This window comes from Aristolochia californica, unplaced genomic scaffold, assembly GCF_029961685.1.
Source record: "Aristolochia californica isolate CCGP_79_NKW_82.1479 unplaced genomic scaffold, dmAriCali1.0.hap1 SCAF_12, whole genome shotgun sequence".
Taxonomy (NCBI): domain Eukaryota; kingdom Viridiplantae; phylum Streptophyta; class Magnoliopsida; order Piperales; family Aristolochiaceae; genus Aristolochia; species Aristolochia californica.
Window position 1 is genome coordinate 705,200 of NW_027181793.1, and position 15,905 is coordinate 721,104.

At 35.6% G+C, this 15,905-nt stretch overlaps 2 protein-coding genes across 2 annotated transcripts; one reads left to right on the plus strand and one right to left on the minus strand.

Moving 5' to 3' along the window:
* On the minus strand, window positions 1-1,136 carry LOC137945706 (glucuronoxylan 4-O-methyltransferase 1). Its single transcript, XM_068791691.1, has one exon. The coding sequence runs from the start codon at window positions 1,035-1,037 to the stop codon at window positions 141-143; it is 897 nt and encodes a 298-aa protein (XP_068647792.1). The 5' UTR covers window positions 1,038-1,136; the 3' UTR covers window positions 1-140.
* Window positions 1,137-13,187: 12,051 nt separating this feature from the next.
* On the plus strand, window positions 13,188-15,617 carry LOC137945573 (protein NRT1/ PTR FAMILY 5.4-like). The gene is made up of 4 exons (XM_068791511.1): window positions 13,188-13,275; window positions 13,641-13,858; window positions 13,946-14,457; window positions 14,798-15,617. Exons 1-4 carry the CDS (start codon window positions 13,188-13,190, stop codon window positions 15,615-15,617), a joined length of 1,638 nt encoding a protein of 545 aa, XP_068647612.1.
* Window positions 15,618-15,905: the final 288 nt, after the last annotated feature.

Here is a 15,905-nt window from a genome sequence, read left to right on the forward strand (position 1 = left end):
TTAGTGCCCTGCCCCTCAAGAAATTCTTTTCCTTCACATTTTATTTCAGAACAAAAGAATGGCAAAAAGTGGTGGAAAAAGGAAAACTCAAAGGGACTTCTCATCATCTCTCGCTGCCACAACATATTTATATCCATCCCTCAGGGGCAAAATGGCTTGCTTGAACTGCCCCTGTGACTTGGAATTGTGAAATGCCTCAGCCTACCTTGCTGTTGCCTGTGGTAAGCCTCGCACCAGAACTCCATGGAGAACTTGTCCTCCACCTCCCTATCTACATCATGCACAAACACGTCCGTCTCCCCCTCCTTCCTGTTCCTCGCCACCATGCCGGCCGTCCATATCGCCCCCATCCTCCCCGGCGCTTCCTTGAAGTAGCCCGTCGGTGCGTCGACCATGATCAAGTCCCACTCCACATCATAGATCTCAATGGGGACCCCTTTCAGTGCCAGTGGGCACTTGGAGTATCTTGTGTCACCCAAGGTCTTGCACTCCTCCTCCCTTCCCTGCCGCATGAGATCGTCGGCGTCTCGCACTTTCGTGCTGTATTCAACGTGGTATGTCTCCAGGGAAGGGAATTTGGAGGTCACCTGCTCAATCCAGGCCTTGTCCTCCTCCAGGAACACCGTCCTGCCACCGTAGTTGAGTGAGCTCCACATGAGGCTGTCGTGGCCCAGGCCGAACACCAGGAAATTGCACGGGGACTTCTTTTCCAGGACTTTGGAAGTGACTGAAATTTCGTCGAAAGTTTGTTGTGGAGTGACTTTGGAGGTGGAGTAGTGGATGAGAGCTTGGGCCAGGGGAGCCGGGATCTTATCACAAGTCGCTGAAGATGGTGGAGGACATGAGCTGCCCACTCGAGCCTCCTCCCCTTCAATGGCTTTTGTTAATGGCCGTTTGGTGATTGGCGAGGGAGACGAGGAGAAGCTAGATCTTAAGATGAAGAGAAGCAATAAGCCGAAGAAAACAGCCAGGAGGAGGAACTTGAGATTGAAGGGGTTCTGGGTTTTGGACCTCATGTTCAGGTGAGGGAACCCCATGATTCAATTGATCGAGAAATTAACGGGGGAGTCCTATTCAATCGAAGGAGCAAAACCCACGTAAGCTTTTGGCATTCTCACTGAGAGATTTGTCTTGGGTGTTGGCTTATAAGTGAATAGCCAGTGAGATAGAATTGAAGAAATAAAAAGGGTGACTTGAGCTGGAAGGAGACAGAGGGGACAGTGATTGATTTGGTAATATGTTGCACTCTTCAAAACGAAGCAAAAACAAAGTAAGATGATTGAACATGACAGCCGAGCTACTGAGATTCGTGGGGAAGACAACGTCGGTTGGTAGATCTCTCATCACTGTGTACATTCATGACCTGCTGGCCTTTTTTCTTTAATGGTTTATCTGTTAGTGGTGGTGGAGACGAGGAGGTCAAAGGTAATAGTTTACGTTTATGAAGATCGATCAAAATATAGGAAGAAACTCTGGTTTTGAAGCTACTGGTCATTATATTATGCAGAGAAGTTGCAGAGGAAATATGAGTAGTAAATGAAACTGCTACTTTCTTTGGGTCATTAAATAAAGAATTAGTTGAAAGAATTCAAAAGTTGGTGGGGGATCAGGTGAAGGAATCTTCAAGCTAAAGTCATTTCAATCTGGCCAGGTCATGATCCTAATCTATTGTTTATGCAGATATGCCAATTAGAGAAGAAGAACATGAACACCATTTAATTGATATTCATATGGAGCAGGTCGGTAGAAGGTAGAAAGCCTTAGTAGAGAAAACATGGATGCTTTGTCATTTCATGATAAATTTATCTCTGGTAATGGGATTCAATCAGGTGGCAGGTCCAAATCGATCAGATAATTTTCCGTTTTTCTCTAAATTTTTTTTATAATCAAAACCCAGAAAGATATTGGATCTAGTTACACGACTGAAGCAACTTTCAATAATTCAGTAGGTTGTACCAAGCACATGCCATTTCACCGGCAACTTAAATTTCCCTACTGGAAGGATGGCCCTTTGAAAGAACATATTTGGCAGGCATGAAAGCTTTTCCAGGAACACAATATCTGTCAACTGTGAAGTTTCGATTTTACCCAGTATTATTCATTTTTGAAACTGTGCATGGTCTAGGCATCAGCCTCCAGGTGCCACACCAAAGTTTTTGCCTTGAGACTTGTCTTAAATGCTTGAGAGTTTGTTATGAGGACCCTTTCGTGCACTGAAGTGAGCTAGTTCCTTGGAAAACAGTCTCACATTCAGATTGGTCCTTCAAATTTTCTCTGGGCTTACTAAGGGTCTGTTTGGAACCCACGAAAAAGAAAAGAAAATGAGAGTTTGATCATTATTATTCTAAAAAATAATTAGTGAAAAGGAGAATTTGATCGTTGTCTTATTTTCACTAACAATTTTTGAGAATAATAATAATCAAATTCTCATTTTCTAGGCATTCTAAAGAGGCCCTAAGTCAATGGGTTGTTTCATGGATGACTTCTTATTCACACCAGACACTCGGGGTTTTGTAAACAATGTCTTAGTTTCATCTATTATTCATACTACAGACACCCCTTGGTTCTATCTCAAACTAAGATCCACATGAATGATGCCCCTAATTCCATCTCATATTGAGATATGGCTTTGGAAATCTTTTTTTTTTTTTACATTAATTCCTTATTTAATTCTTGATTGATTGATATTCATCTTAGATTTTTTATTTTCATGGTTTTTATAAAGTGGAGGCACCCTTGGGATAGTACCTATACCATTTGTGATTACCATTTAAAAGACATTGAGAGTTGAAACTTGAGATGAAGCTATCGCTTGCTCTAAAAATGAAGGAAATGCCCCAGATGAGTCTTATAGCCTTGGAAAATTAGGTATTTTTTAAATTAAAAAAATTATTAAAAATGCGAAATACTTTTCGACAAAAAAACAAGAAGTTGACCATGTTTCTCACATTAGACTATATAAAAGTATCAAGGTTGGATACCTTGATTAATGAGCATGAAAAATTGGTCAAAGAGTAAGATTTGTGCTCTAGCAAAGAAGAGCACATACATCTTTCTCACTTGTATAATAGTTGCATTAGTATTGATGTGCATGGAGCCTTAAAGGCCAAATGTGTCTCTAGAGGAAGAGAGAAATTACATAAAAAAGAATTTTGAAAAATCCTCATTGAGTTAAGCTAAATTAGACACATTCATCCCATCATATAAAGTGACATCCATGGTCTAGGGTAATGCACATTTACGTCACTTAGAAGATTATTTTGTCTCTCCTTATTCACAATTGTTGAAGAGGCTTCTTACCCACCCAGGGCAAATGAAATGTGTCAAACAACACTAAAAGCAAAATATTTGCTTGGAAGGTGCCCAAAGGAAAGGGCATTAGTGGTGAGAAGCCAAACACATCTAGGAAGAATACCAATGCTTCTAAGAACTCTTAGGACACAAATGGCCCAAGAGGCCAAGTTGATGGTGTCAAATCCACTAAGAATAGATCAGTTACATGCTTCTATTGTGGAAAAAGGGGACATGCCAACATAGATTGTTGGTACAATAAGAACAAGTTCAAAATCAGCACACATGGCAAAAGAAGAATCTTAACCATAGTGCACCCAATCAAAGGTACAATACAAACCTAAATTTTTTGTCAAGGTAGGTCAAACAGAAAGAATTGTACATTAAGACTTATGGGATAAGAGGAACATGGTTCATGGGAAGCAATCTATTCATTCATCTAGAGCTCAATGATAGAGGAATGTATTGACAAATTTGAAATGGGAAAGGTCACATCATGGTATGAGGACTGTAGGTATGCTCTCCCACCCAATTATAAAAGATGTGCTTTTTGTAGAATGTCTTAACTACAATCCCTTGAGTCAATCATGTGAGAAGGGACTCAAAGTTGAGTTTGGGTCAAATGAATGTAGGAAGTTTTTCAACTCGAACTTGTTTTTTATTGCGGAAAAAGCAAGGGAACATGATGTACAAAAAATGAATAATCTAGCCAAACAACAAGTTGCATGTCTCATAGTCATCAATGAAACTACATCTTCATGGCACAAAAGATTGAGATATGTAGGCATGATTTTTTTTTTAAATAGTTCAAAGAAGGATGTTGTCCAAGGTATTCAAAATCTTAATTTTGAAAATCAAGTTCTGTGTGACGCTTGCATGAAAGAAAAACATTTGAAATTCTCATTCAAACATAAGAAAATAATTTCCACTATCAAGTCTATCCTTTATATGGATATGTATGTAGAGATGGTATTGGTTATAATGAGACAATTGCTTCTATGGCTAGATTAGAAGGGAGTAGAGGTCTTATTTACTTTTGCATGTTTCAAAATTCTCATATTATATCAATGGATGTGAAATCAATATTTTTAAATGGCCTTATAGAAGAATAGGTCTATGTAGCTCAACCACCAAGTTTAAAAACCTTTAAACCAAATCATTTATTCAAGCTAAAAAAATCTCCATATGGATCAAAACAATCTCCTAAGGCATGGCATGATAGGTTGAGTGTATTCTTGATTGAAAATTGTTCGTTTTGAGGAAAGTTGACACCACATTTCTTATTAAAATTAGGGAATCACATATTTTGGTTGTTCAAATTTATGTTGATGATATTTTGTTTGGTTCCACAAACGAGTTACTTTATAAAAAATTTTCAGATCTAAAGCAAAGTGAGATTAAAATGAGCATGATGAGGGAGATAAAATTTTTCTTGGGCAATTCAAATAAAATAATTTGAAGAAGGAATTTGCCTTTTCCAAACTGCATATATGAGCGAACTGAATAAATATAATATAAATGACATGAAGAGCATTTCAACCCTTCTTATCTTTACAACCTAATTGTGCAAGGATGAGGCCGAGAATAGTGTAGAATAAACTACATATCCAAGGATGATTGGGAATCTACTCTACTTGATCAAAAGTAGATTGGACATCCAATATGTTGTTTGCGTATGCACTAGGTTTCAATTAGGCTGAAAAAAGTCCCATGTAACTACTCTGAAACGAATTTTCAAGTATCTTATAAATCTCTTAATAGTAGCTTCTTTTATCCTAAGACTAATGCTCTATCTAATAGGCTACTCAGATTCTAATTTTGTAGGTAGTCTTGATGATAGTAATAGCACATTTGGCACACATCAATTTTGGGAACTTGCCTAGTCTCCTAGTGATCAATGAAGCACAACTTTGTGGCACTTTCAACAACCAAGGTGCACCCCTCTGTTACTTTCAAGTACTTTGGATACAACAAACACTTCAAGACTACAATCAAAAGTTTTATTTTATCCCCATTTACTATGATAATAGATCTACCATTAATTTTCATTGAATCCCATACATTATACTAGAACAAAGTATATAGAAATCAAACATCATTTTTAGGGATTGTGTTAAAAAAAGGTTATCCTGCACATTATAGTAGAAAGTATACACAAATCAAACAAATTTTTTAGGAATTGTGTTAAAAAAGGGTTAATTGGCATGAAATTTGTTGCTATAATTGATTAGCCTGCAAATATTTTTAATATTTATCTCAATATGAATATCTAGCAGATGAGGTTCCTCTTGTCCACAGAAGTAGACATGCCAAGAGCTTTGGACCTCCTCCTTGGCCCCTCTAGACCACACGATCACCAAGAGAGGTCCCATAACAATCCAAGGACACCAAGGACAACCTCCTTATTGCCTAGAGGACTAGTTTTTGAAGGAAGAGTTTGAGGTTTTCCCCCCAAGGCATGTACAATCCAAGAGGATCCCAAAGGGGGTCCCCAAGCTTTCCTCTCTAAATGCCTCCAATTGGCTTTAAATAGAGAAGAATATGAATTTTAAGACTTCAAAGACCTTCTTTGCAGAAAATCCTTGTAGGTATTACCATGTGAATGCCTATTTTTCAGTACATTTTCAATTCAAAGTTAAATGAAAATAAAAAGGTCACAAATGGGAGATTAATTGAACAAAAACTTTTAATTGAGTTGCCTAAGTTAAAATCACTTCTTAGGATACAAGACAATTTGGCAGTTTAGTAGTTTTATGCCCTCATGTGGGTCGACCATGCAGATAGATCTTGGGAGAGGGCATTCCACTCAAACTTTTCTCATAGGAACATTGCTGTCATAGGTGATAGGATTAATGTTCTCCTTTAGAGAGAGAGAGAGAGAGAGAGAGAGAGAGAGAGTTTATTCTTCCCCATGCCCTTAGAGACAACACACCAGGGGATTATGGTAGTTAAAACAAATGAAGAATTGTGTGGAAAATTACGATTTGACCCTAGCAAGATATGTGTGCTAGATATGATGTAGTCAAGTACACTATTGGGAGTTAGAAAGTAAAGAATGTGAGCTTGGCTAATAGGATTATATTATATATTGTATAAAGAAGGGACACAGGCTAGACCTTGGGGCATACATTTTAGATGCTAATTACTCCAATAAGCTGGAGAAATAAAAGAATTTAGCTCATGGGTAAATTATTACTTAGTTTGTAATGGAGAAAGATATGATCTCTGACTATTAGTTGAGAAAGGTGATGAGCTATGTAAATATGGAAGTACTCAAGTAAGTGCTTTTGAGATGCAACAACATTTCACCACAAAATGATCTAACAATTGCAATTCGAGCATTATATGTATTTCCTTCAAGAGACACAAAACTCAAAGGTCTAAGCCATGAATTGGCACAAGTTTCTCAAAGACCTCGAGCTCCATGGAATGTCAAAGTATTGTTGAAGAAACACCCTCAGAAAAAAGAAGTAAAGAATTGAAGACTAGAGTTTAGAAAGTCTTTAAAAATCTCAAAAAACTCGTTTATGTAAGAGAGCAACCCCAATCCTTCGAAAACTTGAGGTACAATGAAAATTTTGGAGCTTTCGGGCATATTCACATCCAAACACGTGTTTACCAAAGCACACATACATTATATATATGTTAGAATCACTCGGAGGGGGGGGGGGGGGGGGGGGGGTTGGGATTTGTAAGTGAATTACCTAGTCAAAATTAAAGTGAAAGTGAATTAGAATTACTTTTTTATGTTAGTGTATAGTGCAAAAGTATTAAAGAAATTTATTAAAAAAATATTCTAATAAATTTAACTTTAATAAGATAGTTTTTATTTAACTTTTCTATTATTGAGTTAAGATAGATTTTAACTTGTCTTAATTAATAAACAAATAAAAAATTAAATTAACTTTATTTATTTAATTAAATATATAAAATAAAATACTTAAATAAATTTTAATTTTAAAATATAATCAAATAGTTACTTTTTAATATCTGAATTGTCACTCTTAAAATATTAATTAAATATAATATTAAACATTATAAATTATGTAAATAAAAATAGGGTATTTTATTGTAAAAATTATTTTTATAGATTTAATTTTATAAGATATTTTTATTTAAATAAATTAAATAATTTTAGTTTTTAAAATTAATAAAAAACTAAAAATAAATAATGATTATTATTTAATTAAATATTAAAAATTGATTAAAATCCTTAATTTTATAATATTCAACTGTTAATAAAATTTTTACTTTAAAATATTTAAATTATCACTCATAAAATAGTATAAATATAATTTAAAAAATAAGGAATTTATATAAATAAAAAGGGTATTTTATTATATAAAATTAATTTAATAGATTTAAATTTAATTTTAGATTTTTTTAACGAGAGTAAAATAAAATATAAATTTTCTTAAATTATAAATAATTTTACTTTTTAAAAATATTTAAATATTTTTAAACTTTTAATTATTTATTTAATTAAATATGTAAAAAATTAAATGATAAAAAAATAATTACTTTCCTGATATCTAAATTTCACTCTTGAATTATAAATTAAATATAATATTAAAATCATGAATTTATATAAATAAAAAAGAGGGTATTTTATTATATAAAATTACTCTGATAGATTTAATTTTTATAGGATAATTTTATTTAAAAATTCTTTTAATTAACTTAGATAAGTTTCAACTTGTTTTAATTAGTACTAATTAAAAATTTAAATAAATTTTAAAATTTAATTATATGTTTAAAATAAAATACTTAAACAAATTTTTAATTTTATTATACCCAAATGCAAGAGTGAGTGCAGAATGATTAGAACAAGAGTGAGAGAGTGAGTGAGCGTGCAAGTGAAAGTGAATTCTTGCCTTAGGGAATGATTTCACTTTCACTCATTTTACTTGAATTCACTTTTACTTGCCACTTACAATACACACTAACAGATTTTGGGTTATGTTAAAAAATAGGCCCAATCCCACACGACCAAGGAAGACCTACATATCTAAGAGTATTATAAGATGGGCCACACAACTAAAGAAGGCTCACAAGATGGGCCCAAACACATAAGAAGTAGGACGCACCATGATTACCACAAACTGACATCCTTATCACATAAGTTGGAAGATCAAGAAGGATTCACAAAGACATTTTTATTTTATGGTCACGTCCTAGAAGAGTTCTAGTTTGATTTATGTTTGTCTTTTATCTATATTGAGTTATTTAATTATGTTAGGATTTATCTTTAAGTGTTATAGTTTGGGTGTAATTGGGACAAAGGTAGTTTTATTGTAATTGGACTTTACTACTTTCCTCTATTATAAATAGAGATTCATGTACTCTGATTATAAAAGTTAATGAACTCTGAGAAATATTTCTCTTTTCCATAAATTCTACATGGTATCAGAGCAAGTTCTCTGAGTTGACTTGGTCAACCTACAGAGATAATGAGATCATTTTCTCTAAACCCTAAACCCTGAGTCTAGGTTCGTAGTTATTTTTTTTTAGTCCATACACCTGTAGTTTATTTATATTTTCACATCTATATTGAGATTTTCATATTGTAAAATATATATTGATGGAAAGATATTTGAGTCTACTTTCCAAGGAAAAATGATTTTTTCCAATCGGAATTATCTACAAAGAGAAATAGATATTTGAATGAGCAAAGGTTAGATTGCGAAAGAGGTTCGAGCAACAAAAAAAAAGCTTCAACTTCCAAGGTATTTTATGCTATCAAGAACGAGACTTTATATGGATATATATATCAAACTAAATATATGTAAGTCTATTTTCTTATTTATAAGGAGATATTGATCTTGGAAGAGTCAATGGTCATGCTGGAAAAAAAAAAGAAACAATGCTTAGTTCGGCCAGATGACAGAGACCGAAATCTATCAGATTATTTATCTTCTGATAATTATATTTTATGAAGAGAAGTTATACTTGGATGAAATGTATTTAAGTCTAGTTTCATAAGGAGAAAATTTCATGTCAATCTGATCTATATTTAAAGATATATTCACATTGGAAGAATCAAAGGTCATGCTGGTATTCTATTGTATTGAAAATTCCGAATTTATGCCCTTTGTTTTGCGTCACTATTGGAGTTGCTATATTAGGAAAATATCTCACTTGTCCTTGGTTTAAGGGATTATTACTACATCTATGTTATTTGGTCTTATTGCTGCATCTATGATATTTGGTCTTATTGCTGCATCTATGACTTTTATTACTCCTACCACTTGAGAGTCATTGTCCTGTGAAGGGACATGGTGGTGGACACTTTAGAGCAATGCCGATAGACACACTACCTACAGAAGAAGAAGTGTCCCCTATATCCAGCATTAGGACTGGTGTATGGAGCAATGTCTTATCGGCTAGGAGTTATTTTTACTCTCACTTATATTATGCTAGCAAGGCCTCATGGAAGGACGCAATAGCGTGAGGAGCGTTGGAAGATGAAAGCATATTGGAAGATGTGTCATTTTATACAAAATGATTTTATACATCATTTGAAACAAGTTGGGAGTTCATGTTGTTCTCTCACCCCAGCTTGAGGGGGAACGTTGGAAGATAGGCCCAAACCCACATGACCAAGGAAGGCTTACAAGATGGACCCAAACACATATGAAGTAGGACCCACCATGATTACCACAAGCTGACATCCTTATCACATAAGTTGGAAGATCAAGAAGGACTCACAAAGGTATTTTTATCTTATGGTCACGTCCTAGAAGAGTTCTAGTTTGAGTTATGTTTGTCTTTTATCTATATTGAGTTATTTAATTATGCTAGGACTTATCTTTAAGTGTTAGAGTTTGGGTGTAATTGGGACAAAGGTAGTTTTATTTTAATTGGACTCTACTACTTCTATTATAAATAGAGGTTGAAGTCAAAGAAGTATTTCTCTTTTCCATAAATTTAACAGGTTATTTTCACTAGTGAAAGTACTTTCACTTTCACTTTTAGAGTGCACTAACAGGGGCTTAGGGTCACAAATATTCATGATTTAAAAATCCACATAGTAAACCGGCACTAGTTTGATTGATCAACTAGAAGTGCACAACTCAAAAAATACAAAGCATGATCAACCAATCAAGGTTGTTTGATTAATCATCTAGCACATGACCAATTTTTGTTATAAAGCACGATTGATCAACCAAGTGGATTGATTGATCAATATTGTCAAGGTAATGTATTGAACAATCAACCTCTTGAGGCCGATCGATCATACAGAACTTTGTCAACCAGGGACATAAAGCATGATTGATCGTAGCAAAGTCATTGATTAATCATATTTGTTATGCATTACTAGTAGGAATTCTGATTGATTGATCATACCATATACAATGATTAATCAAATTAAATTGTCAAACCCAACGAGAAGATAATGATCAATCTTACTATCTATCAATAAATCATTTTTTGACAACAATATAACTGTTAATACACGATTGATAGACAATCATTTTATATTGATCGATCAATGCAAAGTCACCTTTTATCGAACAGGTAAAAAGGCTAGTTTGGTTTGGGGAACTTCAAATACCCCACCAAACATCCATTTGAAAAGTTAATGAGTTTTTATTGGCATACCTACTACAATTCATTATCACTCTTGTAAATTCCTTCCTAAGTCACTTTTTTGGAAAAAAAAAACTATATTTGACAAATTTCTTCCATTCCTTTCTCAATTCCAACTCCTTGTGTACATTCTAGTCAAACTCCTATTTACACCATTGTGCATCAAAGGTTGGAAGCTTGGATCTTTAAATTAGAAGGTTCAAAGGGTGTAGTTTTACCTTTCTTTTATAATTTTTCATTTCTTGATAGGTTCTTCTAGAACCTATCTTTATACTTGTATTTTTGTTTACTTAAATTCTCACACACTATAAGTTTGAATTTTTAAAAACTCAATTGAGCCTCCCTCTTGAGAAGTCACCTAGGCTAACATGTACTAGGTCAAGCCCTGTGTAGGTAAGACCACAGATTCAACCCCACTACTTTGGAAAACACTTGTGGTTATAGTTGAAGTGTTAAAAATGTCTGTGTAGGTCAAGGCTTGTGTAGCCAGCTTATCTATTATAAAATTCCTTGATGGGTTTAAACTTGTAAAGCCTAGTGTGATGTTGTAAAAGTTCCTTTGTTGGCAAAACTATTATTAGCCTTTGTGACCTTCTTTATGTAGATGTTGTTTGACATTAGTTATAGTGATTGAACTCGAAAATACAAATACTTTGGGAGGAGACGTAGCAACCTGAGTTTGGATTATAAACCAGTAAAAAATCAGAGTGTGCATTGATCAGTGTATTCATTTCTATTGGACTTTGATTTTCACATTAAAAAGAAGCTCACACTTAGGATTGGTGAAAAAGAGTTTAACATCGGTCACATAGTATTCAAACCTATTCACCCCTAGGTTTATACCTCATAGCTTTGTCTTAGTGGTTCTAAAAGACCTTGGCTTGTTAAAATCATTTATAAACCATTTATTTCTTGAACTACACACTAGAAATAAATAAATAAATAATGATAGCTCACAATATATAATTCTTTAAGAACAAAAGAGAACTCTACACTTCCATTTCATAGGATGAATACAAGATTGAAAGGAATTAATAGAATAAAAGCCAGATCTAAGTAAATAAACTTAGCTAGCTTTTTATTATTTTCTGTAAGGACTATGAACACCATCTATCTCCACATTGGTATGATATTGTCTACTTTGGGCCTAAGCCCTCATGAATTTGCTCTTGGGCTTTTACCCCAAAAGGCCTCATACCAATAGAGATAGTGTCCACACTTATACATCCAAGATCTTCCCCACTTCTAACCAATGTAGGACTTTGGTCGTATACCCAACAATCCTCCCCTCGAACAAAGGACCTCCGAGCCTCCCCTCAAATAATCATCCATCTGTCCACTCTCTACCAACCCGGATTTTCCACTCTAATGCGTTGGAAGCACACGCCTTACATGGAGTACCACCTGTATCGAGAGCATGCTCTATCCAGATCAACTCCTCTTTACTGTGTTGGGACCAAGACACGTCCATGAAGAATCCGGAGCACACCACCTGTCCAATAGAGCACATCCACGGATCCCTTTGCGATCTAATTTGAGGCCCACCACCTTCGGCATTTAGAGGATCCCATCCACCATGGCTAACTCTGAGGCATAACTCTGATACCATTTGTAATGACTATGAACACAACATATCTCCACATTGGTATGATATTGTCTACTTTAGGCCTAAACCCTCATGAATTTGCTCTTGGGTTTTACCCCTAAAAGCCTCTTCCTTGAAATGAACTTTGTTTCTTCAAAGCAACTGTACAAAACCCACGTCAGACACCAATCCTAACTACAAAAAAAACAACAGAGTTTTGATAGTTTCTTGCTGAGTTCACTTCTCGGAATCCATTTTATTTCCATTGAGATAAGGAAAACTTTAGTTGTCTTTGAAGAAGCAGAAACGAGGGAAAGAAATACTCGCACATAAAATACAGCAATCAAAGGTGAACGTTCACGGAAGCTCTGATTAGGGTGATAAAAAAAAAAGTTCGACCTTGTTTTCTATATTCTGTAAGACTGAAACAACAAAATGAAATTCCAAAAACTCCCTGCTCGAGAGTTCACTCCGGGCTGGGTGCAGTTTGACGGTTCAAACAAAGAAGATTCTGGGATTAAAAGAAACAGAATCCCGGAATTTCAAATATTTAAATCTAAGCACACTAATCAAGATCTGTAACACTCTTATTTTAACAAAAAGGTATTATTAAACTGAAGTAGACCATGTGGTGTCACGGCTTAAAGGTAGAATGCATCTTCATCATCGCTGCACATCAAAACAATCAAGACTGTGAATCGTCACTTTACGTCCAGGAACGATGGAGGACTCACAGAAATCTCCCCTCCTGGAGAGTGGCATGGAAAGAGCAAAGAAAGGAGGATGGAAGCCTGCCATTTACATCATCAGTAAGTTCTGGTATCTCCCATAAGTTTGAATAAGCTTGATGAGGACCTTCTACAAACACACTTTAGTTCTATCTTTATGTATTCATTGACCTCTAGAAGTGAGGAGATGCCTCTGTAACTGCTTGTAAAGTCTTGCGTAAAATCTTAAAACATGTAAAACTGAAGGAAATTTTGCTAAGATGGTTCAAAACTGGTCCAGAGCTGAGGCTCTTTACAAAATAGATGGAGCACAATGATGAAAAATCACATAAATAAGCTAAAATCTTGTTGGTTCAATGGATCAGATTGTTCTGTACCGATTCTTCAATTGTTGCCTGCTCACCCTCAAATGTCTCTCGACTCTTTTCCAAATTCTTTTTATGCAGTAGTAGAAGTCTTGGAGAGACTTGCCTACTTCGGCATCACTGCAAATCTCATCATCTACCTAACAAGCATTTTAGAGGATACAACTGTAACTGCAGCCAAGGAGATTAACCTATGGACCGGGATCTCAACCTTGCTTTGTTTATTTGGAGCATTCATCGCGGACGCCTACCTGGGTCGCTATAAAACTGTTCTTTTATCTTCATTGATCTATATATTGGTCAGTTTCTTGTTTACATTGCTCTCACTACTGTCATTACTGGCATTTGTATAGATCAGAGGCCTATAACCTTGTTTGCAATCTCAGGGGCTTGTCCTAATAACACTATCGGTGAAGGTGATTCCCTTTCAATTTCGGAAGACAGTATTTTTTCTTGCTCTTTATTTAGTGGCAATTGGACAAGGAAGTCACAGACCGAGTGTGCAAGCATTAGGAGCTGATCAGTTTGATGAAGAGACTGAAGAAGAGAGGAAAGCTAAGAGTTCTTTTTTTAATTGGTGGTTTTTTGGGGTGTGTGGTGCAGCTGCTACCGCAGCCCTGCTCATTGTCAACATTCAAGAGCATGTAGGCTGGACTGTTGGGTTTGGCATTTCAACCACTGCCATGGCCTTATCACTTTGTATATTCCTCATTGGCCAAAAAACTTATAGATGCCATCCTCTTAAGGGGAGTCCAGTAACTCAGGTTGCTCAAGTTTTTGTTGCTGCAGCTAGGAAATGGAGTTTGCAATCTGCAGGTACCACCCCTGAACATCGTCTCTGTACTTCAGCAGAAGCTGATCCTGGAACTGGACATCTTGTGCTAACCAATCGATTGAAGTAAGTTCACTTGAGAAAAGAATTGAAGAAATTGTTGCTTTTGGAATTCATATCTAGTATTAATTTACAGACTCTATCAGAGGATGACTAGGGTTTTCTAGTGTAACTGATATTCTAAGAATGCCATGTCCATAAACTATTTCACCAGAATAGTTATAATGCTAAAAGATATGACAGTAGTATTTCAAAGAAAATCGATCCGAAGATTGTTGATCTCATTTGTTTATCAATCTGAAGATTACTAGCAATTTGTCATGTAAAAAACAGGACTATGTAGCTTACAAGCATTACACATCTCAGTCATGTATTGATTACTTGATCACTAACAATGGATCTCTAGGTTTTTGGACAAAGCAGCAGTGGCCGACGAGCAAGACATACAGTCCCTGATTAAAAACAATTGGAGGCTCTGCTCTGTGACACAAGTAGAAGAAGTAAAACAACTCCTTACTCTTCTGCCAATCTGGTTGAGTTGTTTGATGTATGGGGTTGCCTTAGCCCAAGGTACGACATTCTTCGTCAAGCAGTGTAGCACCATGGACACTCACATCTCATCCTTCAAATTGTCTCCGGCATCTATTAGAGTGTCAGCAAGCATGATGGTACTTATCTTGGTGCCTATCTATGATCGAATTTTTGTTCCGGTGTTACGGAAAATGAAAGGAATCCCTGCTGGCATTCCACTACTAAAGAGGATAGGAATTGGGATTGCTCTATCCATAGTTACCTTAATTGTGGCTGCTCTAGTAGAGAAGAAGAGACTCCAAGTTGCAGAAGAATATGGTCTTAGTCATCTACCAAAAGCCACAGTTCCCATGAGAGTGTGGTGGATGGTTCCACAGTATGCACTGTTTGCAGTGTCAGATGTGTTTGCATATATTGGCATTCAAGAATTCTTCTATGATCAGATGCCAGAAGGGATGCGAAGCTTGGGTTCAGTGGCTTCCCTCAGCATTGTCGGTGTCGGGAACTTATTGAGCAATCTTATCATCTCAGTAGTTCATCAGCTTTTTCCACAGTGGTTAGATAACAACCTTAACCAAGCACATCTAGATTACTTCTACTGGCTTTTAGCTGGATTAAGCGTAGTGTGGTTGATTGTGTACCTCTGTCTGTCTCAATGTTTTGTTTACAGACAAAATGCAAGTACCTATCTGTGAATCCTTCTGCTCTGAATTTTGTGGGTTTTCATCAATTTATCTTCAGATATTGAACCGGTTCTCTACTTCTCCTATCCTATTTGATGTAATCAAGGACTTTTATGTCTCCTTGGGGGTGTTTTTATTTTAGTCAAGTGGGAGTTGGTTTATTGACCTTTCTGATTCATTGAGTAACCAACCTGGTTTAATTCGGCAAAGTTTTAGAGTTGCTTAAAAACAAATACATTTCATATTTTCCCAAGAAAAAAACCAAATCAATAAAATGGCCCGGAGGACTGCATTCATATA